At 41.4% G+C, this 27,807-nt stretch overlaps 1 protein-coding gene across 1 annotated transcript; it reads right to left on the minus strand.

The window, feature by feature from the left end:
* Positions 1 to 20,936: 20,936 nt before the first annotated feature.
* On the minus strand, positions 20,937 to 23,040 carry LOC122000196 (flavonoid 3',5'-hydroxylase 1-like). Its single transcript, XM_042554681.1, has 3 exons — positions 22,522 to 23,040; positions 21,967 to 22,428; positions 20,937 to 21,623 (listed from the first exon to the last, which is right to left on the minus strand). The coding sequence occupies exons 1-3, from the start codon at positions 22,966 to 22,968 to the stop codon at positions 20,991 to 20,993; spliced, it is 1,542 nt and encodes a 513-aa protein (XP_042410615.1). The 5' UTR covers positions 22,969 to 23,040; the 3' UTR covers positions 20,937 to 20,990.
* Positions 23,041 to 27,807: the final 4,767 nt, after the last annotated feature.

Here is a 27,807-nt window from a genome sequence, read left to right on the forward strand (position 1 = left end):
CTCTTGCTCCTTGAGCAGTCTTCTGCTCCGGCTTTCGTCCCTCGGAACCCCCGCATGCTTCCTTCTCGTCTGCCGGTGTACTCTTCCGCAGCGCCTCATCCCTCGGACGCACCTCGTGCCGTCCTTCTCGCTAGCTGCGTCTTCCACTTGACTACCTGTGCTCCTAAGCTCCTGCACACTTAGACACAAGGTTAGAAACACACAGGACCTAACTTAATTTATTGATCACACCAAAACAACCTTGGGGTTCCAACAAAAAGGACTCTATTCTTCGGAAGACTCAGAAGCCTCAGCTGGAGCCTCATGAAAAGGAAGCAATCCAAGCTAAGAGGAACGAGGATTAAGATGGCGCCACTGTAATAATTCCTCACCCAATTTGTTTATGATTGATCTAGTTAACCTCGTATGTTTGTACATGAAGGCGGGAAGAATAACATCAACTGAAAGGAACAGGAATTCAGAAGATGAGGTAGATAATAGAATATCAATAAGCATAGATGAAAATGGCAAACTTACCGAAAGAAGCCTCCAATTCTATGTACACAGAACTTATCCCAAAGAGGAATAGCAAACCTTCAATGATCAGCGGAGGCAAGCTGAACTTAACCCCTCATAGATTTAACATGGAAGGGTTGAAAGTTAAATCAATAAACCTTGTCTCCGGAGGGGGAGAAGGAGGAAGAACCCGTCGCCAGGCTATAGGATATGGGGGAGGAGAAGGAAGTTGTAAGAAGAAAAATTTTTGTCTCCATTCTGCTTGAGGGGGAATGTGGCAGAATAAACTAGTCTTAGAATGACTTTGAAATTTAAAAAGACTATCCTCTACTTGACGGATAATGAAAAACTGATGAAACAGGCGAGGAGTAGGAGGAAAATCCAATATCTGGGAGATAGCAATGAAGCCCGATAGGATAGAAAAAGATTGAGGAATAAATTGGTTCAAGGGTACATCGAAGTAGGAGCTTACGTCCACAAAGAAAGGGTGTAGTGGGAGTCGAAAGCCTGCTAAAACCTGCTCCCAAAAGATGGCGACGCTACCTGGAGGAGGAAGATGGGGGTGATCCTCGGGAGTGGGAAGAGCTACATACGAAGGAAAGCCATAATCCATACCAAGCACACAAACCTCTATCTCACTGGCGTCTGAAGAGCAGCTAGTGCACCATTCAGTAGCTGAGGAAGAAGAAGCCATCATAAGCGAAGGACCGAAGAAAAGGGAAATAGCGTGAGGAAGAAGACGAAGAGAAAAATCCTTAATCTCTTTTCCATCCTTTTTTTTCCTAAAACCCTTGAAACAACGGCTTGAAAAGATTATTCGCAGATCAAGATGAAAGCGATAAGAAGGAAGGAGGACCAGTGGAAGTGTAGGTAGAGTAGAGGGTACACAAAGGGAAGTGCGATTATGTTGCGCCATTTCCCAGGACAATAATCCCAAATAAATATTAGATCCCGAAAAGGATGAAAACCCACCTTTTAACAGACTTCTGGAAGATAAGCTCGAGCGAATGCTTGAGATTAGCCCGGTCAATGCAATAAGAAGGTATATCGAGATATCCAGTTGGTATGGAAGGAACGGACATCCGCACGATCGGGAAAGTTAAAAAGAAGTGTGAAGACAACTCGAGCGGAGGGAAAAATTCAACCCGATATATAGAACGAACGAGTAGAAAGGAATTTATAGGTCCACCCTGTCTTTTGAGAGGGGGGTCGGGCGGATAAACCCGCCCTGCCTCGATAGAAGGACCGAGCGGATGCCTAACTTACACATGCAATTAGCCGATCAATATTCTTAAAGAGAAGGGCCGAGTGAAGGGAACATTACCCGGAGAAGGAAACCAACCAAAGAATAAGCAAAAAACATCCAACCAAGTTTTAAAATCACCATAAGATCATTGTAAAAGACATAGCACTTCCAGAATTACAAAAATTGAGGATAGAAGTTAGGAGGACGGTTCTTCAATATCCTTCTATGATCAGGAAAGCTAGGAGGAGGATCAGCGACCACCAACTTCAAGTCTTTTAGTTGATCCACCCCCTCCTTGAGTATGAAATCGATGATGTTGATAACAAAACCAGACATAGGGGCCATGAAGGCAAGAGACTTGAAGAAAGCCTTCTGACGCGTCTCGAACCGGGCATCCTCATCAGCCTTGTAATCTGCCAGTTCTTTTTGAGCGGCCTTTAAAGCATCTTCTTTTAAATTCAGCTGGGAAAATTGATTGACCAACTCTTTAGCGTGACCATCCTTTAAAGATTGTAGCTGAGAAGATAAGCGAGAAATCTCGGCCGCTTGCCCCGCCAGTTTGGAGGATAGCTCATCACTATGGGTGATAGCTAACTGCAATTGAGACTAGGACTCCTCCGCCTCGGTTTTGTACTGGTCAGCCCTTTGAGTCTCAGACTGAAGTGATGAACGAACCTCCTGAAGCTCGATGGACAACTTGTTCACCTGTTCTTCTACCTGAGTTAAAGAGGAGCCTGAAGTTTGCCCCCTTAACTCCTCAATCTCTCGAAGGGAGGAATACAATAAATGAGATAGGCACAAGTTGTGCAACCAACGCTGCACAAGTACAATACATTAAGAGGTTGTTGGAAGAATGATAAGTACAGAAAGTGTCATCACCTTTGTTTCCTCAACTGAAAACCGAATAGTGGCCTCTGAGGGAGAAGTCCCTTCATATAACTGATGTACCTCCTCCCAAAGAGTATTAAAAGACCCTCCTAGCATTATCGGAAGAGCAGAAGTAAGGGAGGAAGCCGAGGATACAATGGACTGAGTAGAGGGGGGATAAAAAACAAGACAGGTCGAAGTGGGAGTAGCTAGAGTAGTATGTACAGGAAAATTCGTGAAAAGGGTAGATGCAGAACTACCAACAGTAGTGGAAGGGGTTATGGAAGATAAAGTGACAAGAACCGGATAGAGGGACGCAAGAGGAAGATCCAGAGAAGTAGGAACGGTGTCCATAAGAGGGGAATCCTCAGGAATGGAGGAAGAGGCCCTCTTGGGAGAAGGGGCGATAGTCAATTTACGTCTCTTCCGGACAGGAGCTCTCTCCGAAGATTTCCCTGAGGGCACTGGAGAAGGGAGTTTGGCAGTCATGGGGGAATCATCGAGGGTCTCCTCCGAGGCTATAGCCTGAGAAACAGAAGCACCTTCTGTACCTGTGGGAACCTCTGCGGAAGAAGATTGACCCACACTAGTAGGAATCTCTATGGAGGGAGGCTGATTCAAAGAAGCAAGAAGTTCTTTCTCCTTTGCTTTGATCGCTTCGTCTCATGCTTGTAGTTGTTACTCAATCATGGAGTCATAATAGGCCTCCATTGCACCCAACAAAAAATAGCTTAGTTAGTAAAAAGGAGACCTAGATGAGTAAATAACAACTTACTGAGGGAGTCACGGAGCTCCACCCTGATAGGACTCAATCCAAAGAGATATAAGAGGTCATCACAAAGCCATTTGTGAATATAGAACCGATGACCCAATAGCTTCTTGGAATAAGTGGCAAAAGAGGGAAGCTTGTGTAACTCCTTCACATCAGGCAAATTAGGGAAAGAAGATGTCCAGGAATAAGGTCAGGAGATAGGTTCGGGAAACTCTATGAAAAAGAAGCGTGATTTCCAAGCCTTGATGGAGGAAGACATTTCTTCGGAAAAAGTCATTTTGGGTCTGAATTGAAACAAGAAAATCCCAGGATCTGACTTCTTAAGGTAGGAAAACAGGAAAAAATTCTAAGAAGTAGGAGGGATGTCGTGGAGGCGGAAGAGCATGTACAAACCACAAAGGTAATGAAAGGCATTGTGAGCAAGCTGTTGTAAAGGAATACCGAAATGTTGGCTTATCTCTACCAAAAAAGGAGGGATGAGAAAGCGTAAACCAGCTACTAGTTGATCTTTAAAGAAAGTTACACAATTCTTAGGAGGGAGATGGGTACGAGATTCAGAGGAAGGGACGATAATACGAAAGGATTGGGGAATCTTGTATCGGGAATAGATAGTAGACCGATCAGATTCACGAAAGGTAGAGCGAGTTTGTGCATACCAAGCAGAGAATGATTCTTCGGTCATGAAGAAATATAGGAGTAACGAAGGAAAACACTTACTGAAATCTTTTGGGAGAACACGATAGGAAGAGGCCGGAAGAAGAAGAAGATCGACAAAGGACGGAAAAGAGTTATACCGTGGCACCACTGAAACAACTCAAGGAAGAAGATGAAGGGGCTATAACGTAAAGGGTTTAGGGCTTTGGTGAATGTTAACTAATAACCAGCACCGTAGGATATAGAGTGCGCCCATAAGGGGAGGCATTGATCTGCCAGAAAAAAGGAAATGACAGAGCAATGACGTCGAGGCATGTATCCGGGCGTATTAGCATAGAAGATTGGAGAACACGTGTCACGAGCTCGTACGAGAGCATTTATAATGAATATAATCGAACGAGTCATATTCATATCTATATCATTGCATATCGCGATACCTGATGTTATCTCCTTGTTAGGGAACTGGTCGAGATATTTAATTTCCTATGTATAATAAATGAGGATGGAATGAGTTGAATAAATAAAGAAGCGTGTTTATTCTTATCAACCAGAGGAATCCAAGAAAATCATCCAATCTTATACATGAGACCGTTCAGTTTCACATTTTGGACATAATTAGTTACATAGCGCTACATTTTCCTCCCAAAACATTAAACTTTGGAATGTCAATAGAAATTTTAAAACATAAACTCTCAGACTCCTAAGAAAACTTCAACCCAGCTGAAGACAGACCTGACCAAGTAGAGGAAGTGGGAATATTTTTCTTGGCACGAGGGAAGGATGAAAAATCTGTCATCCAACGGAATTGCCCTCCCCCTTCGCCATTTAAGAGAGCCAGTGCGTTCTTTTGTGCCCGGGAGAAAGTAGGAAGGAGAATGGTCTCGTGAACAAGAGGGAGCAAGCTTGTTCAAGCCCCCTCAGATATATGACGGAACAATTCACTTCCTGCTTGAACATTTTGAGCTCTGCTTTCAGAGCGCCCACCTTAGTCAGCGGACGACTTATACCTTGCTGCCACCGCGACGCCAACAAGCTAGTTATGTAAACCTCCCTAGTTAGCATGGATACCTCCGAAGCCTGTTAAGTCTTCGAAGCAGTCAACTCTTTGACCTGAAGTTCTAGATCTCGATGAACTTTGTTCCTCAAAGCCGTTTCCGACCATGCTCGAACCGGGTGACCAGCAGAAGTACCTCTAACTCTTTTGCTTGAGAGTTAGCTAAATCTAAAGATTGAGTAGCTTCATCTATAAATTTGGTCTCTTCCAACGAGGATTGCTCCCAGAGGTGAAAATATAAGGCCATATTCTCAACAAGGTAAACAAAATGGTGAAGAAATGAATCAAGTGAAGAAAGAAGGAAGGATCACAACCCTATTTAACGGGCCAAAAGACTCACGAGATTACTGTGCTGGGAGTCACAGGAGTTACTATAGAAAAGGTCACGAGACCACTGCAATAGCCATGACAGACCCATAACCAAAGATAGGCAAAGAAACAAAAATAGGCTTGGGTCTAGTCAGTCGGCTATATCTCCTTCGACTAGACTTCGGGGAAAGGCTAGTGATATAGATTATGAAGAAGGGATCTATTTTTCTAGTAAAGAGGGAAGAGAGGACTAAGCGAACAGCGATGTTCATATAGGCACGGCGAGTGAAGACCGACCGAACGGAAAAAGTCGACCGAGTATCTAAGTTCGACCGACCGAGACAGGCCGAGCCAGAACAGTCGGTCGAGCTGAAGAGGCATATGGCCTCACAGCAAACGAGGCACTGTGTGCTCAACAGGTGAAGACCGGCCGAGCGGAAAAGCCGACCGAGTATCTAAGTTCGGCCGGACGAGACAGGCCGAGCCAGAACAACCGATCGAGCAGAAGAGGCATATGACCTCATAGCAAACAAGGCATAGTGTGCTCGACAGGTGAAGACCGACTGAGCGAAAAAGCCAACCGAGTATTTAAGTTCGGTCGGTCGAGACAGGCCGAGCCAGAACAGCCGGTCGAGCAGAAGAGGCATATGGCCTCATAGCAAACAAGGCACAGTGTGCTCGACAGGTGAAGACCGACCAAACGGAAAAGCCGACCGAGTATCTAAGTTCGGCCGGCCGAGATAGGCCGAGCCAGAACAGCTGATCGAGCAGAAGAGGCATATGACCTCACAACAAACGAGGCATAGTGTGCTCGACAGGTGAAGACCAACCGAGCGAAAAAGTCGACCGAGTATCTAAGTTCGGCCGGCTGAGACAGGCTGAGCCAGAACAGCCGATCGAGCAGAAGAGGCACAGGGCCTCATAGCAAACAAGGTACAGTGTGTTCGACAGGTGAAGGCCGACCGAGCAGAAAAAGTCGACCGAGTATCTAAGTTCGACCGGCCAAGACAGGCCGAACCAGAATAGCCGGTCGAGCCGAAGAGGCATATGACCTCAAAGCAAATGAGGTACAGTGTGCTCGACAGGTGAAGACCGACCGAGCGAAAAAGTCGACCGAGTATCTATGTTCGGCAGGCCGAGACAGGCCGAGCCAGAACAACCTGTCGAGCAGAAGAGGCATATGACCTCATTGCAAACAAGGCACAGTGTGCCCAACAGGTGAAGACCGACCGGGCGAATGAGGCTGACCAAGTCTCGCACCGTTTGACTTCCCACAAACTCTGGCATATATAAATCATACAGAAATACTTTGTGATTATATGATAGCTTAACTAATTTGGTGGGAAATGTCTTCTAGAAGCTTGTACAGGTTTGCTAAACGACAAAGAAGGTACATCTGGGGTATGATAAAGATTCCTTGAACTATTTTCACAAGCGGTGCTTACGTCATCTCATAACCAACTTCAACAAACCGGGGTCCACCTCATGACTGTGGAAGTCAAGTGAGGTGGTATAAAAAGGGGAATCCTCTCCACTAGCCAGGCATGCAATCATTCTGACACAATTCAAACCTAATTTTCATCTTCTTCCAGAGTACTTCCTCTTTTCGCCGGAAACTAACTTGAGCGTCGGAGGGTCTAGCCAGGGATTCCCACCCCGATCTTAGGTCACTAACGCTTTGTCGGTTAGTCTCATTGTGTGCAGGATCGCGGGATCATCTCATTCATCGGATCGCTAAATCTTTACTGATCTTGGGAGTCATCACACTGCGTTCTTTTCTGGGAGGTCTTATTCATCAGATCCGCTTTGGTTTTCTCGGATTGGTGATCTTATCTTCAATCGCAAGTGAGGTCCGCTGTGATTTTCTCGGATCCTCCCTTGTTCATCGGTATCCGAATACGCCATCACCCATCACCGCCATTACCCATCGCCGCCCAATGCTTCATCTCGAAAGCTCTCGGACAGGATCAAGCATATGCATTGCACATCCTCTTTCTATTTTTTCGTTACTTTTATTCTTTTGGTTCAGAGAACTATTCTTTTCTTATTTTTATTGATATGATGCATTTTCAGTGTAAAAATGGAGAGAAAAAATGGAGCATAAAGCTCTTGGAATGTGTAATTAGAGTAAGGAGCAAGCTCTGATCGTATCCCATGACACGAGGGTGCAACTACTACTAAAGAAAGACAAAAAAACTCACCTTAATGCACAAATAGTCTCAACGAGTCAAACATGAAGAATATGTTAAGAAAGAGGCATTCAAAAGATTATTAAAATGAAGTTTTAATCAAGGAACATGCTCTGGTTATGTCTCATGACACGAGTGTGTTTCTACAAACGAAATTTGGTGCAAAACGGAGCAAAAATGAAGTCTACAACCTCTCACATGGCCTCCCCGTGCCTCAGGCATGACCATGTCTAATTTCCAAATTTTTTCCTGAGCTAAACATGACTTGACCGTGCCAGCCTTCGACCTATACTGCATACCAAATTTAGAACAGTCATAACTTTCTGTTCGATTTAAGCCATGGGGTGTGTGATCGATCAAAATATAGATAATTTCAAGATTTACAGGTTTATTTCAAAGTGCCAATCGAAAAAGCTAGATTTAAGAGGTGAATAATCCATTTTGACGGAGTCTTGTAAATCTGACAGATCTAGAATGTTAGGGGAAGATATAAAAGGGTTGGAAATCTTTGCTTGGGTCATCTTGGACTAGGGGGCTCCGCCCCTTTCCTTGGAGACTAGGGGGCTCCGTCCCCTTTCTTGGAGAGGATTTTCCGCTTCTAAGGAAAACCCTAATGCCGCAATTCCAAGAGTGTCAATTATCCATCCACCCTATAAGCATGGAGATCCTTCCAGAGATATCAATAATCTCTCGCTAAGCTTTCTTTTCCCCTTCTTTTCGTTTGGAGTTGTTAGATACTTACCTTTATTTCTCTTTGTTGTATTTCCTACACTATAGAGTATATCTCCAGATTCTAGGAGTAGGGATAGCTATAATGTGAATATTGATGTGTGAACTATGTATTTATTTCTTTCCCTATTCTATGATATGTTTACTTCTTATTCTTGCTTGATTGTATGTGTGTGTTGAATGAAATAGGATGTGGAGATTCAGTCACTATGTAAAGGAGATACTCTAGATTGTAAGGTTGTGGGGCCTCATGTGATAGGAACAACCCTTTAAGCGGACTTTTTAGAGTCATCACCTTAAAAGGGGGCTAATTTGTTGCAAGGGAATAAATAGAGATTAATGTGTAAAATACCATAAAATTAAATAATAATTGTTATTGGACGAAAAATCTTATTGAATTTTTCTGGAATTTTTAGAAATTTTTCGGGATTTAAACGGGCTCCGTATGATCCGTTTTGAGAGGATGGATTCCGGGTACAGAGGAGGTCTGTTTGGAACACCATTTAAGTGGGAGTTGATTAAGGAGAAAACTTTGAGTTTAATTAAATAAAACCTAAGTATTTAACTAAGCCCTAATTTCTATTCTCTTTTCATTCCCCGATTCCCTCCTTCACGATTTCCTTTCTCCCGAGCCCCTCTCACGATTTTCTCCTCGCCCGATCGCCGGCCACCGCGAGCTCACCGCCGGCAACGACCTTCTCCTCCAGCGTGCCTCAGTCGGTTCTCCCTCCGATCTTTCTCCCTCTTAAGGTGTGGAGCCTTTCTCCTCTCCTCTTCCCTGATTCATTGCCCCTTCGACAACTTCTCGGTTCAATCCATTCTTCACCGACGACGACGCCACAAGGAAGCCGATCGCCGGCAAGTGAGCATGCTTCCTCCATCCAGCGATTGCCTTCTACCTTGTGCGGGCGATCGATTGCGGGCGAGCAATGGTGGTCCGGCGGAGTTAGGGCACAACGAGATTGGGATTGCGTCGCCCCTAGCCGATTGACCTCCTTCAGTTCTCTTCTGGGATCTGATCACTGGTGCATGCTCTGTGCCCTTCCCTCAGATGGATTGAAGCGGGTGATCGGGTTAGGTAAGTTTCCGTTGGACCCTAGTGGATTCAAAGGTTTTATTGTTGTGTGATGTTCTTCCTGTTCTGTATTGGAGGAAGGCTTCAGATCGAAGTATTGGAGGATTGCACTGATGCCGATCACTGCCACTCCAATCCTTGAAGCTGTGGAGGTCACGGGTGAGAAGGTAAGGGGCTGTTGAGGTGAGTTTGGTACTGTGAATTCGGGTTTTAACAAATCCTTTGCTATATGATTGGATTTATGGTTTGATCTTGGAAGAAATTCGTGTAGGGTTCTTGGTAGCGGTTAGCAGAGGTTCTTGTGGGCTGTGAGATTCAGGACTTGCTACCAAAAACCTCACGGTAAGTGATTCCCAGAGAGGTATCTCTGTTATTCGCATTAGTAAGGGCTAAATTAGGTTTTATAAGGGGTTGTAGGGTTGTTCTTACTCAGTATGTGTGGTTGAATCCATGTTGATATTGGATTAGGGATTTTGGATTGGAAACTATGGATATGAGTGAGAATCTAGAGGCGAATCATGTTGGAGTTTGTGATTGATTGAGGTTTGTATTGGGTTGGTATTTGTGGATATGGTGATTGGTTAATATAGATTGTTATGTGATCATTCTTTGGATTATTGGATTGATTGTTGGTTGGGTTTTAAATATGATGAGATTGATTATCAGATTTGTTGGTTAGAGGTGGGTCATGAGGATGATTATGCATGTTTGATGTATGATGTGTGGTGGATAATAATGGGATGTAATGGATGGATAATTTTCTGAATTAGAGTAGTGTCCATCTTGGAGTTTGTATTATGTTATGGTTTGATTAATTAGGGGTTGGTTGCATTTGATGAGTTCATGATTGTTATTAAGGATCATTGGATTATGTTTGGATTTAGGAAGAGTTGAATTTAAGGATGTGCCTATGATTTACTTTGGGTTGGATCATTAGGTGGAAACTAAACAGGGTTACCTAATCGACGTAGGATTAGGTATTGGGTTTAGTTTGTTGTTGATTATGTGATTAGCTAAACATTATATATATACCGTGTGATCGCAGGACTTGGATTCGGGACGAGTGTCTCGACATGGGATTTTCAGATGACGATCGACAGATTTAAGGCGGGTATTTCTTCCTTGACCTCTATGTAGATTTTCTTATACTTAGTGCATGGTTATTATTGGATGAATTAGGCTGCTTTATCTTATATCATGATCGGTTGTTGTTTTTCCTGCATGATACTTATGCTTGACCCTTGTGATGATCTATTTAAATCATATACAGTCTCTACTCTTGATATCTACTCTGTTGTGATTACACGTGTAGAGTATGTCTTGTAGGGATTGTCGGGTTGTTGGTATTACCATGCTGATCGGGTATATGAGGTTGACTGTACATAGGTGGAGATGTGTTATAGGAGTCATCTTGTTGACCGTGCATTTACATGGGGTGTGTACATATGTATTTGTCATGTACCTTTGGAGGAGTTGTGTTGATTGTATGTTTGGGGTATATACACATGTCTGTTGTATTTTTATTGGAGGATACATGTTGATTGTACTTATATTTTTGTGTACATGTGTCTGGTGGGATTATTGGAGATTTTTGGTTGATTATACATGTGTAGTGTGTACATATGTTTGGTGGGATACGTGGAGGTATCATGACGAGTATACTCTTGTTGGTGGTATTTATGAGGTTTGGGGTTGTTGCATGGATGATGATTATATATATATATCATGTTCATCATTCATTGCATCTGATGACCATTGTCTCCCTTGTGGTGAGAGAGTCGTCAGTTGGTTTGGGAATAGCACCGCACACTCGGCCACTCATGGGTAGTGGTAGTTGGAGCAGTTGCTGCTAGTCCTGTCGTGCCACCCGGTCACGAGGTTTAGTGAGATCCGGCGTTGTGAGCAGTCAGGGACCCTGATGCTATGTAGTTAGATAGCTACTAGCGGACTGTCCGCCTCGACCACTATATAGTGGGCTGGAGGGTAGTACAGTCGTCACAGACCCAAGCCTCTCGGCCATACAGGGGTCGTGGTGTTCGGAGAGGTGGCGGGGGTGACCATGGAGCATGCATGCACTTTTGCATATGATGCACGGTGCATCTGGGGGTTATATTTGCATACATGCCTACTAGATACTAGTTGCATGTGTTTGTGGTATGTTGCATTTGTTTGCGATATGATTGTTGCATTTGGTTGCCATGCTGCATACATGTCATTTATTTTACATGTATATTATATTGCACAAGTGTCACGGGTATATCTGTTGCGGATCCGGTGAGTTTACTGATCATTGTACCGTGTGTCGATTCCAGATTGGGTATGTATCCGTCATTATGTTAGTTGTGGTTTGTACAGTTTATGTTAGGTTATTATGTCAGGTATGTTCAGATGCATTGATTATGATGGTATGATCATGTTCTTATTCCCTACTGAGACTGTATACTTGTGATCTCCATGTTTTATGTATAGACCATGCACTATCTTTTCTATTACCCGCTGAGTTACCTATACTCACCACCGCATGTATATATTTATGTTTTCAGGTAGATGGTTGGAGTGTCGCTCGGAGTATCCTGTCTGCCGGGTCCTACGTCACATCCGAAGATCGTGATTGTTTTCTTTGTATATTCTTTTCTTATTTTTGGCATTGTATTTGTGTATAGCCGTGTGGCTATCTTATGGTTTTGGTGTTGTATTTGTTGTATAAGCCTAGCCGGCTAGCAGTGTGTTGATTGTGTTGTATTGGGCTTTCCGTTTTCATTTTTCCGCTGTGTTGGTTTTTAGTACAGCCGTGTGGGCTGTTTTGTATATAACTGCGTGGTTGTGTATATAAATATTCCAGCCGCATGTGGCTGATGTATTTTGCTTGTAGTGATGCTTCAGATTGTCACCGGTACAAGGGAGGTTCTGCCGGATTTTTGTCTGACAGGAACTCCTTTGGGGGCGTGACAATTTAGTGGTATCAGAGCGGGTACGATGCCTGTTTTGTTTTTGTTTTAGATTTTCGAGATTTACCTGATACCAATTTTTGGTATCAGAGTAGGTACGATACCTATTATTCGTGTTTTGATTTTCGTGATTCGATTTTCTTGATGTGACTTTTCGGGTTTTGGGACCAGGCAGCAGCAGGACATCTCCAGGCTATAGGAGGTATGTTTGCATATTGTTATCATACATTTCTGTTGGTGTATGTATTGTTGCCTATATAGTTATAATGTGTGTTAGTGTTCTCTTGATAGTACTTGCCTATTTGTTTGTAGCATGTATTGCATGGTTTGGGTCAATTACTGATCACGGTTGACCTAATGGAGATCAAGGATTACAGTCTCACGGGATTCATCATATCATACTACTAGTAGTTTAGTGTCTATTACTACTAGTTGGTTGAGAGGTAGAGTCGTATACCAGTCTCGGTTATCATTAGTTGTGTAGTGAATGATATCTGTATACCCATGTTGACTCAGTTAGTAGAGTATCGGTTTACTCCTGTTGAGGATTGATTTACTTGGTTGACTTGGGTAGTTATGGTTTGACTTATTACCCTTGTTGACTTTGGACAGTTGGGGTTTGACTTATCTTAGTTGGTTTGGTGATCCTATTAGTTCGGTCAGTAGAGGATTGATTTACCCTTGTTGACTTGGGTAGTGATGTATCGATTTACCTTAGTTTCATCAGTGGATGATTGATTTACTTTTATTGGATCAGTTAGGAGATGATCGATTTATTTTGTTGGTCCGACCAGTAGGGGACTGACTTACTCTATTTTTAGAGATTCCTATCTGTGGGATGTTTCATACTCGGTTAGATATTTTGACTTGTACCGGGGTAGAAAGGACTGAATTAGCCATATACCAATATCGGCTTAGTCAGTCTGTAGAGGATTGTCGTATCCGATTCCATGGGGACTTTGACTATGGACTATCTGTACCTGGTAGGATGACTTAGAAGGTACATTCAGATAGGATACCACACGGTGGGGAAAAGTGTAAAGCTACGTGCTTAACACTTTGAGATACAACCGTTACAAGGGGATATTTTGGAGAGTACATTCGGATATGATGATCTTTGAGGGTAGAGCGTCGATTGACAGATATTTTGATCAGTTGTTTTAGTTGTAGCGTCCCTCTATCTTTGTGTTCATTGCTCGATACTGGAGGTTGCTGAGCCTCAGGATGGAGAAATCGTAGTTTGATGGGGTACAAGACAATGGTTAGACGACTCAGCTAACATTGTCTCTATCAGGTGGCTCAAGACCTTGACCACGTGATCATTTTACCAGACCTTGTAGTCTATATCTCATATTAGAGGGTTTGACCTTTTATCGGTAATTGTCGAGGGACATTTATAGATGAGGGTTGCGGAGATACTTGCTTGATGGGTAGATTCTTGGTCAGGAGATTGAGTGACCCTTTGACTTTGGATTGATATTCTTTTACTATGAATATTTGATTATCAGAAAGGATGAGATGATGAGATTTGGCAGACTTTATGGACACATTTAGTTTGTTGGCAGTAGGTGTTGAGGGTTGGATGCTTTCATTTTTCTCTATCATTGTTTAGGAGACTATCTGGTATGATTGATTGATATTGAGGATGATTGAGATTGGTGGATATTGGGAGATCAGGTGTGGTGATATGTTATCTTTTGATGATCTATTAGTGGATATTTGATTTGATGATTTATTGTTTAGTATTTGATGCTGATAGAGACATGAGGAGTAGCACTTGTGTGATATTTATGGATTTGGTGATTTGTAGTTAGTGATCAGATCACAGATTTGTTGGGGATCTTATGGTTGAGAGTGTTTGTTATACGGATATTATGAGTCCTTGGTTTTACCATTTAGGCTTACAGTGCCCTAGATGTTTTTATGGACTCGATGTACTTGGTATCATTAGGGTGTTTGGATCAGTTTTCATCGTCTTTATTGGTGATGTTGTGATCTATTCTCGATCCGAGGTGGATCACGTACACTAGCTTCGCATAGTTCTAGGGATGTTTTGACGGGGACATCTATATGCGAAGCTTAGTAGTACGTATTGTGATTATCTTCTGCGAGGTTTCTGGACGCGTTGTCTTTAGTAGAGAGATATTAGTGGATCCATGGGAGTTAGAAGTTGTTATCAGTTGGAAGTAGTCATAGTCTATACCGGAGATTCGTTGTTCGTCTGGCTGGATATTATCGGAGATTAGTTGAGGGTTTATTCAGCATTATGCCGTTGACTGGACTGTCTAGGAATGGTATGAAACTTTCTTGGCTAGATGCTTGCGAGATCAGTTTAGATAGCTGCACCTATCTTAGCCGTACTTTCTAGTGTAGACGGATTTGCACTCTACACAGATGTATCGTATTTGGGGTTTGGTGTAGTTCTGATGTAGCATGAGCGGAGTAGTCTCGTACCAGTAGTTAGAATTCTCGTGTAATGAGAATGAGATTCTTTATTGCCATGGGAGATTATGTGTGTTTCCGAGTCACTTCTTATCCGGGAGGAGTTACTGCAGGAAACACATTGATCGAGATTTGTGCTACATTCGATTGATACCTGATGTATGGAGACTTGGAGCATTCCCTTTGGTGGAACGATATGAAGAAAGACATATCGCAGATTTTGTAGGTTGATGTCTAGTGTGTCAGCAAGTGGAGGCTGAACATCGGATATCAGTAGGATTGTTTCAGTAGACTCGTATTTTGGAGTGGAGTTGAGAGTCTGTTATGACGGATTTTGTTGTGGGATTACCCAAGACTCGGAGAGGATATAATGGTTTGGGTAATCATTGTTGGGCGACGACTTGCTCCCTAGCTATCGATTTGTAGGACAGATTCTTTTGGATTGAATAGCAGGATTATATTCTAGAGGGATTATCGGACTGGATGATGTGTCTTTGAGTATTTTTTTTTTTTTTTGATGGGGATCAGTGGTTTCATATCATGGTTTTGATTATGGTTACAACAGACTTGGGATTATGAGTTTCACTTTAGTATAGATTTTCATCTCAGACTGATGGATAGCTTGAGCGCTCTATACATGTGTTGGAGGATTTATTGATAGTGGATTTTGGATTTTAGAGGTGTTTGATTTATCCACAGTTGGCTAGATTGCAGAGTGAGAGTGATTGCAGAGTGAGAGTAGCGGGAGTAGGGTGAGTTCATAGCTCACAGAGTTGTCGCTAGTCACTTGGAGGAGGATTATCATGTTTAGAGATAGGTTTATGATACTAGGGTTGGAGATTTGTTTATGATACTTGGATGAGTAGCATATGAGTATGTTGATTGGTAGTGACCGTGGAGGAGGGTCCCTGAGTTGACCAGTAAATTTGGGGACCAAATTTTTATTAGTGGGGGAGAATGTAAAATACCATAAAATTAAATAATAATTGTTATTGGACGAAAAATCTTATTGAATTTTTCTGGAATTTTTAGAAATTTTTCGGGATTTAAACGGGCTCCGTATGATCCGTTTTGAGAGGATGGATTCCGGGTATAGAGGAGGCCTGTTTGGAACACCATTTAAGTGGGAGTTGATTAAGGAGAAAACTTTGAGTTTAATTAAATAAAACCTAAGTATTTAACTAAGCCCTAATTTCTATTCTCTTTTCATTCCCCGATTCCCTCCTTCACGATTTCCTTTCTCCCGAGCCCCTCTCACGATTTTCTCCTCGCCCGATCGCCGGCCACCGCGAGCTCACCGCCGGCAACGACCTTCTCCTCCAGCGTGCCTCAGTCGGTTCTCCCTCCGATCTTTCTCCCTCTTAAGGTGTGGAGCCTTTCTCCTCTCCTCTTCCCTGATTCATTGCCCCTTCGACAACTTCTCGGTTCAATCCATTCTTCACCGACGACGACGCCACAAGGAAGCCGATCGCCGGCAAGTGAGCATGCTTCCTCCATCCAGCGATTGCCTTCTACCTTGTGCGGGCGATCGATTGCGGGCGAGCAATGGTGGTCCGGCGGAGTTAGGGCACAACGAGATTGGGATTGCGTCGCCCTAGCCGATTGACCTCCTTCAGTTCTCTTCGGGATCCGATCACGGTGCATGCTCTGTGCCCTTCCCTCGATGGATTGAAGCGGGTGATCGGGTTAGGTAAGTTTCCGTTGGACCCTAGTGGATTCAAAGGTTTTATTGTTGTGTGATGTTCTTCCTGCTCGTATTGGAGGAAGGCTTCGGATCGAAGTATTGGAGGATTGCACTGATGCCGATCACCGCCACTCCAATCCTTGAAGCTGTGGAGGTCACGGGTGAGAAGGTAAGGGGCTGTTGAGGTGAGTTTGGTACTGTGAATTCGGGTTTTAACAAATCCTTTGCTATATGATTGGATTTATGGTTTGATCTTGGAAGAAATTCGTGTAGGGTTCTTGGTAGCGGTTAGCAGAGGTTCTTGTGGGCTGTGAGATTCAGGACTTGCTACCAAAAACCTCACGGTAAGTGATTCCCAGAGAGGTATCTCTGTTATTCGCATTAGTAAGGGCTAAATTAGGTTTTATAAGGGGTTGTAGGGTTGTTCTTACTCAGTATGTGTGGTTGAATCCATGTTGATATTGGATTAGGGATTTTGGATTGGAAACTATGGATATGAGTGAGAATCTAGAGGCGAATCATGTTGGAGTTTGTGATTGATTGAGGTTTGTATTGGGTTGGTATTTGTGGATATGGTGATTGGTTAATATAGATTGTTATGTGATCATTCTTTGGATTATTGGATTGATTGTTGGTTGGGTTTTAAATATGATGAGATTGATTATCAGATTTGTTGGTTAGAGGTGGGTCATGAGGATGATTATGCATGTTTGATGTATGATGTGTGGTGGATAATAATGGGATGTAATGGATGGATAATTTTCTGAATTAGAGTAGTGTCCATCTTGGAGTTTGTATTATGTTATGGTTTGATTAATTAGGGGTTGGTTGCATTTGATGAGTTCATGATTGTTATTAAGGATCATTGGATTATGTTTGGATTTAGGAAGAGTTGAATTTAAGGATGTGCCTATGATTTACTTTGGGTTGGATCATTAGGTGGAAACTAAACAGGGTTACCTAATCGACGTAGGATTAGGTATTGGGTTTAGTTTGTTGTTGATTATGTGATTAGCTAAACATTATATATATACCGTGTGATCGCAGGACTTGGATTCGGGACGAGTGTCTCGACATGGGATTTTCAGATGACGATCGACAGATTTAAGGCGGGTATTTCTTCCTTGACCTCTATGTAGATTTTCTTATACTTAGTGCATGGTTATTATTGGATGAATTAGGCTGCTTTATCTTATATCATGATCGGTTGTTGTTTTTCCTGCATGATACTTATGCTTGACCCTTGTGATGATCTATTTAAATCATATACAGTCTCTACTCTTGATATCTACTCTGTTGTGATTACACGTGTAGAGTATGTCTTGTAGGGATTGTCGGGTTGTTGGTATTACCATGCTGATCGGGTATATGAGGTTGACTGTACATAGGTGGAGATGTGTTATAGGAGTCATCTTGTTGACCGTGCATTTACATGGGGTGTGTACATATGTATTTGTCATGTACCTTTGGAGGAGTTGTGTTGATTGTATGTTTGGGGTATATACACATGTCTGTTGTATTTTTATTGGAGGATACATGTTGATTGTACTTATATTTTGTGTACATGTGTCTGGTGGGATTATTGGAGATTTTTGGTTGATTATACATGTGTAGTGTGTACATATGTTTGGTGGGATACGTGGAGGTATCATGACGAGTATACTCTTGTTGGTGGTATTTATGAGGTTTGGGGTTGTTGCATGGATGATGATTATATATATATATCATGTTCATCATTCATTGCATCTGATGACCATTGTCTCCCTTGTGGTGAGAGAGTCGTCAGTTGGTTTGGGAATAGCACCGCACACTCGGCCACTCATGGGTAGTGGTAGTTGGAGCAGTTGCTGCTAGTCCTGTCGTGCCACCCGGTCACGAGGTTTAGTGAGATCCGGCGTTGTGAGCAGTCAGGGACCCTGATGCTATGTAGTTAGATAGCTACTAGCGAACTGTCCGCCTCGACCACTATATAGTGGGCTGGAGGGTAGTACAGTCGTCACAGACCCAAGCCTCTCGGCCATACAGGGGTCGTGGTGTTCGGAGAGGTGGCGGGGGTGACCATGGAGCATGCATGCACTTTTGCATATGATGCACGGTGCATCTGGGGGTTATATTTGCATACATGCCTACTAGATACTAGTTGCATGTGTTTGTGGTATGTTGCATTTGTTTGCGATATGATTGTTGCATTTGGTTGTCATGCTGTATACATGTCATTTATTTTACATGTATATGCAGTCGTACTTATATTGCACAGGTGTCACGGGTATATCTGTTGCGGATCCGGTGAGTTTACTGATCATTGTACCGTGTGTCGATTCCAGATTGGGTATGTATCCGTCATTATGTTAGTTGTGGTTTGTACAGTTTATGTTAGGTTATTATGTCAGGTATGTTCAGATGCATTGATTATGATGGTATGATCATGTTCTTATTCCCTACTGAGACTGTATACTTGTGATCTCCATGTTTTATGTATAGACCATGCACTATCTTTTCTATTACCCGCTGAGTTACCTATACTCACCACCGCATGTATATATTTATGTTTTCAGGTAGATGGTTGGAGTGTCGCTCGGAGTATCCTGTCTGCCGGGTCCTACGTCACATCCGAAGATCGTGATTGTTTTCTTTGTATATTCTTTTCTTATTTTTGGCATTGTATTTGTGTATAGTCGTGTGGCTATCTTATGGTTTTGGTGTTGTATTTGTTGTATAAGCCTAGCCGGCTAGCAGTGTGTTGATTGTGTTGTATTGGGCTTTCCGTTTTCGTTTTTCCGCTGTGTTGGTTTTTAGTACAGCCGTGTGGGCTGTTTTATATATAACTGCGTGGTTATGATTGTTTCATTCCAGCCGTGTGGGCTGTTATTATAACTGCGTGGTTGTGTATATAAATATTCCAGCCGCATGTGGCTGATGTATTTTGCTTGTAGTGATGCTTCAGATTGTCACCGGTACAAGGGAGGTTCTGCCGGATTTTTGTCTGACAGGAACTCCTTTGGGGGCGTGACATAATGAGTTTGCACCAATTTGATGTTAGAAAGTAGAGCGAGTAATCTAGATCATATGACCATGGGGTCTCATGTGACAAGGGTAATCCTTTAAGAAGATTTTCTAGTATTACCATTTTGCTTAATAGTATTGAATTTGTGGTAGACACTATCGGTAATTTCGTTAAATCTCTACAAGTTAGTAAATATGGAAATAAGGAGATGAACAATACTTAGAGCATCAACTAACATTGTAGTGAAATCGAAGTCAAAGAATCATTCCTCCAATTCAATTTCCCCCTTTGATTACATGCTTCTTTGGACCTTCGTTGCTCTAGACCATCTCTCACACAACTCTCCCTCTCTCTCTTGAATGCACACAACTTCAATTATTCAGATAACTCGTATTTCAACTACGAGCGAGATCGTCCGTAGCCACGAGATCAATAGTATTGGGAGAGATCATGCAGGAGCGACGATGAAAAATTCGTTCCGAATGAATTTTAAAATTCGTCCGTTCATTATTTGAGGATAGATAAAACAAGGGAAAATTTGCATGTAGTCCCTATTGACAAACACAACTTTGCATGCACTCCCCAATGAAAAAAATCTTTGTTTTCACTCCCTAGTCTAATATACTTACCTAATTGCACCTGATATTTTAAGTATAAAAGGTCTAAAAATGAGTATAAATCCTCTTAAATTTAGTACATTAAACTAGAATCTAATATATTTTCTATCAAATTGAGTATGATTTTTTTCCACCTCAATTGGATGGAAAATATACTAGATTTTCTTTAAATGGTACTCAATTAGATGGAAAATATATTAGATTTTCTTTAAATGATAATCAATTGGATGAAAAATATACTAGATTTTTTTCAAATGGTACTGAATTTAGGAGGAATTATATTAAATAGGAAAAAAGTCGTACTCAATTTAATAGAAAATATACTCGATTCTAGTTTAAAATGCTGAATTTAATAGGAATTATACTCATTTTTAGACTATTTATACCTAAAAAATATGAAGGACAATTTTAATAGAAAATATACTCGAATATACTAGATTGTCTTTAAATGATACTCAATTGGATAGAAAATATACTAAATTTTCTTTTTACAAGATGCTGAATTTAGGAGGAATTATATTAAAACAGGAAAAAAATATGCTCAATTTAATAGAAAATATACTCGATTCTAATGTAAAATGCTGAATTTAAGAGGAATTATACTTATTTTTGGACCTTTTATACCTAAAAAAATTTGAATGGTAATTAGGTCATAATATTTGTATGAGGGAGTTGAAACAAATAAAACTTTACATGCAAAAAGTGAAAATAATATTTTTTATAAGTAGAAATTACATATAAAATTTAAATTATGATTGGAGATGTTTCTCTGTTTTACTCATAAAACAAAGGAAATTCACTGAATAAACAAAGGAAAAAAATTTCCAAAACGTGGAAACTTTTTCCTAATTTTTATTTCCGCATTCTGAAACCCAAAAAAAAAACTCATAAATAAATAGGAGCCGTCAGCCTTCGTACACATTCAGCGCAAGTCGAGGTTTGACAACCGCCAACACCGGCGCAGTCTTCTGCAAAGCGATACCAAACGTCTCGGCCATGTCCAGCTTCGCCCCCTCCGGCAGCTCCCAGTCGAAGGCATGGATGAGGGACCCCAGCATGTACTGCACCAGCACCACCCCCATGCGGACGCCCGCACAGATCCGACGCCCGGCGCCGAAGGGTATGAGCTCGAAGTCATTGCCGGTGGGGTCGACCTTGGCGCCCGGCCCTCCGGGCATGAACCGGTCTGGGTCGAACTCCAACGGGCTCGCCCACACCTTGGGGCTCCGGCCGATGGCCCAGATGTTGACCAGGAGCTTGGTGTTCGGGGGGATGTAGTAGCCGCCGACCTCGCAGGCTTGGGTGGAGAGGCGAGGGAGGTTGAGGGGCGTCGACGGGTGCTTCCGGAACGACTCTTTGCAGATGGCTCGGAGGTAGGGGAGGTTGGGGATGTCGGATTCTTCCAGCCGCCGGTTCCGCCCCACCACCACGTCCATCTCGGCCTGGGCTCGTCGGAGGATGGTCGGGTTCAGCAGCATTTCCGCCATCGCCCATTCTATCGTTCCGGTGGAGGTGTCGGTGCCCGCAGTGAAAAGATTCTAAAAATAAATAAATAAATAAATAAAATAATTATTTTAAATAAAAAAATATAAATGAAAAATGATATTTAGACGATATTATCCCACGAATCGTGGTATCGGTTGTGGAGCTGCTGAGTGGGAGACTCCACTTAAAAAAACGCATTCTCGCCCAATCTCAAATTTTTAGAAAAAACTACGTCTTACCGTTGCAGGGTGCCGGGGGCAAAGCCTGTCGTTTGTGATAAGGAGGGTTTCTTATTTTTATATTCTATCAACATTGTCACTCGTAACGGTTCGAAACACGTGGAAGTCAACGGAGAGCACGTGACCAATATGTAAAAAAAGGCCATTTTTGTCTTACCAAAAGAAGAGCCTTGATGTTGTCCGGCGTCAGCTTCTCCTCCTCCGCCGCCGCCGCTGGCAACGCCGATTGCCTCTCCATGAAGATGTCGAGCAAGTCTGACCTCCCCCGGCGCTCCTTCCTGGTCGCCTCGTGCTCCTCCACCATCCGTTCCAGCACCTTGTCGAACCGCTTGTGCACCCGCCGCATCTCCCCCTCCAGCCCCTGCAGGTCCAGCCACGCCACCGCCGGTATGAAGTCGCCGATGTTGAACTGCCCCGCCAGCGTCATCAGCTCCACCACCATGTCTTTGAACTCGTTCGACTCCGACCCTTGCTCCTCGAACACTCGCCGGCTCAGGATCACCTGCCCGATCATGTTCGCTATAGTGTAAATCAGCGTCGCCGCCACCGCCACGGGCTTTCCCTCGCCGGACGCCGACAGCATCCCCTGCAGCATCCGCCCCACCTCCTCCCGCCGGTACTGCCACAAAGCGAAAAAAAAAAACGCTAGAAAACTCCGGCGTCGACGCAAATTAAAATCACATTCACAGCACTGGTCTACACATGCACGCACCGGTCCCCAAGCGTTGAGCGCGCCGGCGCCGAGCATGTGGAGGTTGCAGAGCTTGCGCAGGAGCTTCCACTTGGGGCCGTAGGGCGCGAACACCATGTCCTGTCCTTCGTACGCCAGCCGGATCGGCGCGGCGTCGACAGGCCTGTCGGCGAAGGCCGCGTCGAGGGTCTTCAAGAACACCCTCGCGGCCTCCGGCGACGACGCCACCACGACATCCGAGCTCCCCAGCCGGAGCCCCATCACGGGGCCGTACCGCTCCGCCATTCTCGCCAGAGACACGTGCGGCGCACGCCCCAGCAGCGGCAGAGCCCCCACCACCGGGAACCCCCGCGGCCCCGGCGGCGGCCGCCGCCCGCCGCCCGCCACCCGTCGCCCTATCCACCGAACGAACCAGAACAGAGCCACGCAGAGCAGGACCTCGCGCACCAGAAACATCACCGCCGCCATAGGGAATCTCACACTTCTTGGCGATAGAATTCGTGGAAAGGGACGCGAATTTATAAGAAAGGGAAAGGACAGACGAGTTAATCGAAATTAATAATTAGAGTGCCATCGGAAATTTATATATAATTTTTGAGCAAAAACTTAAATAATATATTTTCCAAGTAGTAGATATGCATGTGCGCTCGCGTCTGTTGCACCTACCAAATAAACAGTGACAACAGTTTATCGGTAATAAAAAAAATAAATTAGAAAATATTTAAGAGTGGCGCATATACAATAAATTTTAATTTTAATTGATTTATTTGTTTCGATAATAATTATTATTATTTAAGTAATAAAACAGAATTAATATAATCTCTGTTGAATGATCCTATTTTTTATTTAAAAATATTATTTTCATATTTATCATCGGGTCAATTTCTTATAAGATTATTTCTTATTTGCTCCATGTAGTTTAGGTAAATTACTTACCCTTATAGTTGAAGTTAACAAATACCTAAACCCATACATAAGTTTTAAAATGATTAAATCACGTATCAAATTTTACTTTTTACCCCTTTATATTTACTCACACCTACCTTAAGCGATTGTTATATATAGTAATCAATTCTAAATAGTTATAAAATGGACAACTACCGTCTAATAATTGATTTAAATTTTTAATTAATAATTAAAAAATTACTGATCTCAGTATGGATGACTAGATAAACACATATAATATGATTTTATTTCTTATTTGCTCCTTGTAGTTATAAGATTATTTCTTATTTGCTCCCTGTAGTTTAGGTAAATTACTAACCCATATAGTTGAAGTTAAAGAATACCCAAACACATCTAGATAAGTTTTAAAATTATTAAATCATGTATCAAATTTTACTTTTTACCCCTTCATATTTACTCACACCTATCTTAATCGATTGTTATATCATAACAATCAATTCTAAATAAACTACCGTCTAATAATTGATTAAAAATTTTAATTAATATTTAAAAAATTATTGATCTTAATATGGATGACTAGATAAATACAAAATCTGATTTTATATCTTTTCGAACGCTCTAGGTCCTTTAATCACTTTTGGTTGAAATCAATTGATTAATTGATTGACTAGTCATTTGTATTCGTCTAATTTTTCTGATTATATTCATTTCTTCGCCCATAAATGTAAGTATTAATCTTTGGAAGGTTGTCCTGAGGCTATGGTGTAATGGAAGAATGTCTAGTTGTTAGGAACAGATTTAAGATTTTATATTTGAGGGTTGCATATTAAGTGATGAGTACCATCGGATCAATTATATATATTTAAGAGGAGCCAAAGTGAATTTCAAGAGAAATCTACCGATTAAATTGGTGAAATTCGTCTAAGGCTGAAGATCCTTTTCTTTATGATTTTTAAATCAAGAGTAATTGTTCTTTAAGCAAAAATGATATTGCTTATCTAAAACATCATAATTTCGTCGATTTCACAGTAAGATTATAAATAAATAAATCATGAAGGACATTTTACTTAATACATCGATTTTTTGTATGAAAGCGATCATACAACCAACAAAACATTTTACATATATTGAAATTTGATCTCATGATCTATTCAATTAAACATTATATATGTACTAATTATACCGACACGTGGAGATAATAATTATTTTTTAATAGATTTATACTAGTGGTCATCATTCTATGAATAATTTTCATCATTGTGTCACTTTCAATCGGTCAGCACAAATAATAGCCGAAAGAAAGCGACTCGTATATTTTATATATTTTGAATCTACGAGATTTCTGTTCCATTCCTGCCGATACTCACTGTATTTAAGACCACTATAGTATGATGGACTAGGCGTCCCCAACTGCTACTGCTTTTGACTTTGTTTTGATACCAGCGAATGCTCTTCATAAGATCCACGAAGCATTGCGAAGGGCATGTGATCATCTTTGCTTTAGTACTGCACGCACAAAGCTTTATCCTTGTCAAGAGGCCTCACTACCTTATTCGCAGATGGTCTTTTAACCTTTGCTATAGGCGCAAGTGTTACTCTTGCATGGACGGTTGCTAAAGACTGCTACCCTGCGGAGGCTAGATTAAATTAATAAATTCTGATTTTAAAGCCTATGTTCTATGTTAGTGTGAAAATTTATGTTAATTATTATGTTCGATGTTGATAAATATTTTTCATTGTCAAGTAATACATTCTTTTCAGTTCAACATGTATTATTTTTCTAGCGGTAATTTACGAAAAGACTTATGTAGAGATTTAAATTTATCAAAAGACATATATTATTTTGATATTTACTAAAGAACGTACTTTTTTAAGTACATTTCCTATTTTATCCTCCTAATAATTTGATTTTTTCTATCGTTTTCTTTTCTTCACTATATTTCTCTCTCTTCTCTTTTTTTATCAACAGAACGTATGGACAACATTAGACATTTTTTCATAACATTTTAATATATTTGAAAAAATAAAAATAAACAACGAATAGCATATTTGAACTCCTTGCAATTTCAGAAATCCACTGGAACTAAAATGAGTGCAACCGGAGCTCTCTAGGTCGATCAGTGAGTTTCGGTCAAAACTCACTCATGGACCTAGAGAGCTCCGATTGCACTCATTTCAGTTTCTATGGATTTCTAAAATTACAAGGAGTTCAAATATGGTGTCCATTATTTATTTTGACTTTTCATAGATGTTAACATGCAAAGTCAAAGAATCGGTAAAAAAGCTCACGTTGGGCCTGATATGGACTCCACGTTGGGCCTAATATGAGTCCATATCAGGCCCAACGTGTAGTTTTTTGTCGATTCTTTGATTTTGCATGTTAACATCTATGACAAGCTAAAATAAATAATGGACACCATATTTGAACTCCTTGTAATTTTAGAAATCCATAGAAACTAAAATGTGTGCAATCGGAGCTCTCTAGGTCCATCAGTGGATTTTGGTCAAAACTCACTAATGGACCTAGAGAGCTCCAATTGAACCCATTTCAGTTCCTATGAATTTCTGATGTTGCAAGGAGTTCAAATTTGGTGTCTCTTATTTATTTCAACTTTTCATAGTTGTTAACATGTAAAATCAAAGAATTGGCAAAAAACTACATGTTGGGCCTGATATGGACTCATATCAGGCCCAACATGGGCCCGATATGGAATCATATCAGGCCCAACGTAGACCTGATATAATTCCATATCAGGCCCAACTTCCATGTTACAAAAATTCAACAGTCTTTTTTGATAGTCGTGGTTTACATGTGACCCGGTAATACTCAATGTACTTTTTACAGATTGAGTTTAGAGATTATACATGCTTTGTGTATATGAAAAACAATAAAAAAGATTGATTATGAGAAAAGGCTGTCGTTGTGGTAATTTCTCTGACTATGACAGCTGCAAAATAGATAACTAACTTTGGTTATAACTAGATGATTAATCGTTCAGGTGCAATTTAATCATTCGAGATTTTAACTGTGCTTAAACCAACAAAACAAGAGGATAGTAAATTAGTTTAAACTTACATGTTAGTCAGATCCTTACATCATTCAAGCAACCACCTTTCACAAATTTTCAAAGCTCTGCTTTATTTTCCCTCTCTTTTTTTGTTACCAAAATTGAAGGTATTTAGAATGACCAACAAAGTGCATTTTTAAAGTTTAGGATGTAACCAATTTAGTTAATCTTTAACAAGAACTTACTAATTCATTCATAATGAAACATGAATCTTACATACCAATATTTTCCTTTGCGGAAGGAAACATACTAGAAACTGAAATCTACAACAATAAAAAAGTTGAATTTTTGTAACATGAAAGTTGGGCCTGATATGGAATCATATCAGGTCCACGTTGGGCCTGATATGATTCCATATCAGGCCCACGTTGGGCCTGATATGAGTCCATATCAGGCCCAACGTGTAGTTTTTTGTCGATTCTTTGATTTTACATATTAACAGCTATGAAAAGTCAAAATAAATAAGAGACACCAAATTTGAACTCCTTGCAACATCAGAATTCCATTGGAACTGAAATAGGTTCAATCAGAGCTCTCTAGGTCCATCAGTGGGTTTTGGATTGCACCCATTTCAGTTTCTATGGATTTCTAAAATTACAAGAAGTTCAAATATGCTGTCCATTATTTATTTTGGCTTTCCATATATGTTAACATGTAAAATCAAAGAATCGGCAAAAAAGCCCACGTTGGGCCTGATATGGAATCATATCAGGCCCAACGTGTGCCTGATACCTAATATGATTCCATATCAGACCCAACGTGAGCTTTTTTGCCGATTCTTTGATTTTACATGTTAACATCTATGAAAAGCCAAAATAAATAATGGACACCATATTTGAACTCCTTGTAATTTTAGAAATCCATAGAAACAGAAATGGGTGCAATCGGAGCTCTCTAGGTCCATCAGTGGGTTTTGACCGAAACCCACTAATCGACCTAGAGAGCTCCGATTGCACTCATTTTAGTTCCAGTGGATTTCTGAAATTGCAAGGAGTTTAAATATGCTATTCGTTGTTTATTTTTGCTTCTTCAAATGTATTAAAATGTTAAGAAAAAATTGTCTAATGTTGTTCATGTTGGTGCAATATTCCCTAGGTCAAGGTTGACCTGGTTGATTGAGCTTGAATTGAGTCAAGCTCGAGTCTTGATTTTTGGGTTTCGATGTTTGACAATACATGTAGACAACACATGAAGATTGCAGGTGTAATTGTTCATGTGGGGAGATTGTGAAGGAGAGTCAAGTAGGTCAAGGTTGACTGGATACTTGACTTGAAATCCTAGTGAGTAAAGCTAGGTGAAAGTCCTGGTGAGTGAAGCCAGGCAGATGGAAAGT

Source organism: Zingiber officinale, chromosome 7A (genome assembly GCF_018446385.1).
Source record: "Zingiber officinale cultivar Zhangliang chromosome 7A, Zo_v1.1, whole genome shotgun sequence".
Classification (NCBI taxonomy): domain Eukaryota; kingdom Viridiplantae; phylum Streptophyta; class Magnoliopsida; order Zingiberales; family Zingiberaceae; genus Zingiber; species Zingiber officinale.

Coding starts and splice junctions, on each gene's coding strand:
- LOC122000196 (XM_042554681.1), bottom strand. CDS start 22,968: ATGGCGGCGGTGATGTTTCTGGTGCGCGAGGTCCTGCTCTGCGTGGCT. Junction 22,429..22,521: donor CGCTCAACGCTTGGGGACCG/GTGCGTGCATGT, acceptor GCTTTGTGGCAG/TACCGGCGGGAGGAGGTGGG. Junction 21,624..21,966: donor ACATCAAGGCTCTTCTTTTG/GTAAGACAAAAA, acceptor ATTTATTTTTAG/AATCTTTTCACTGCGGGCAC.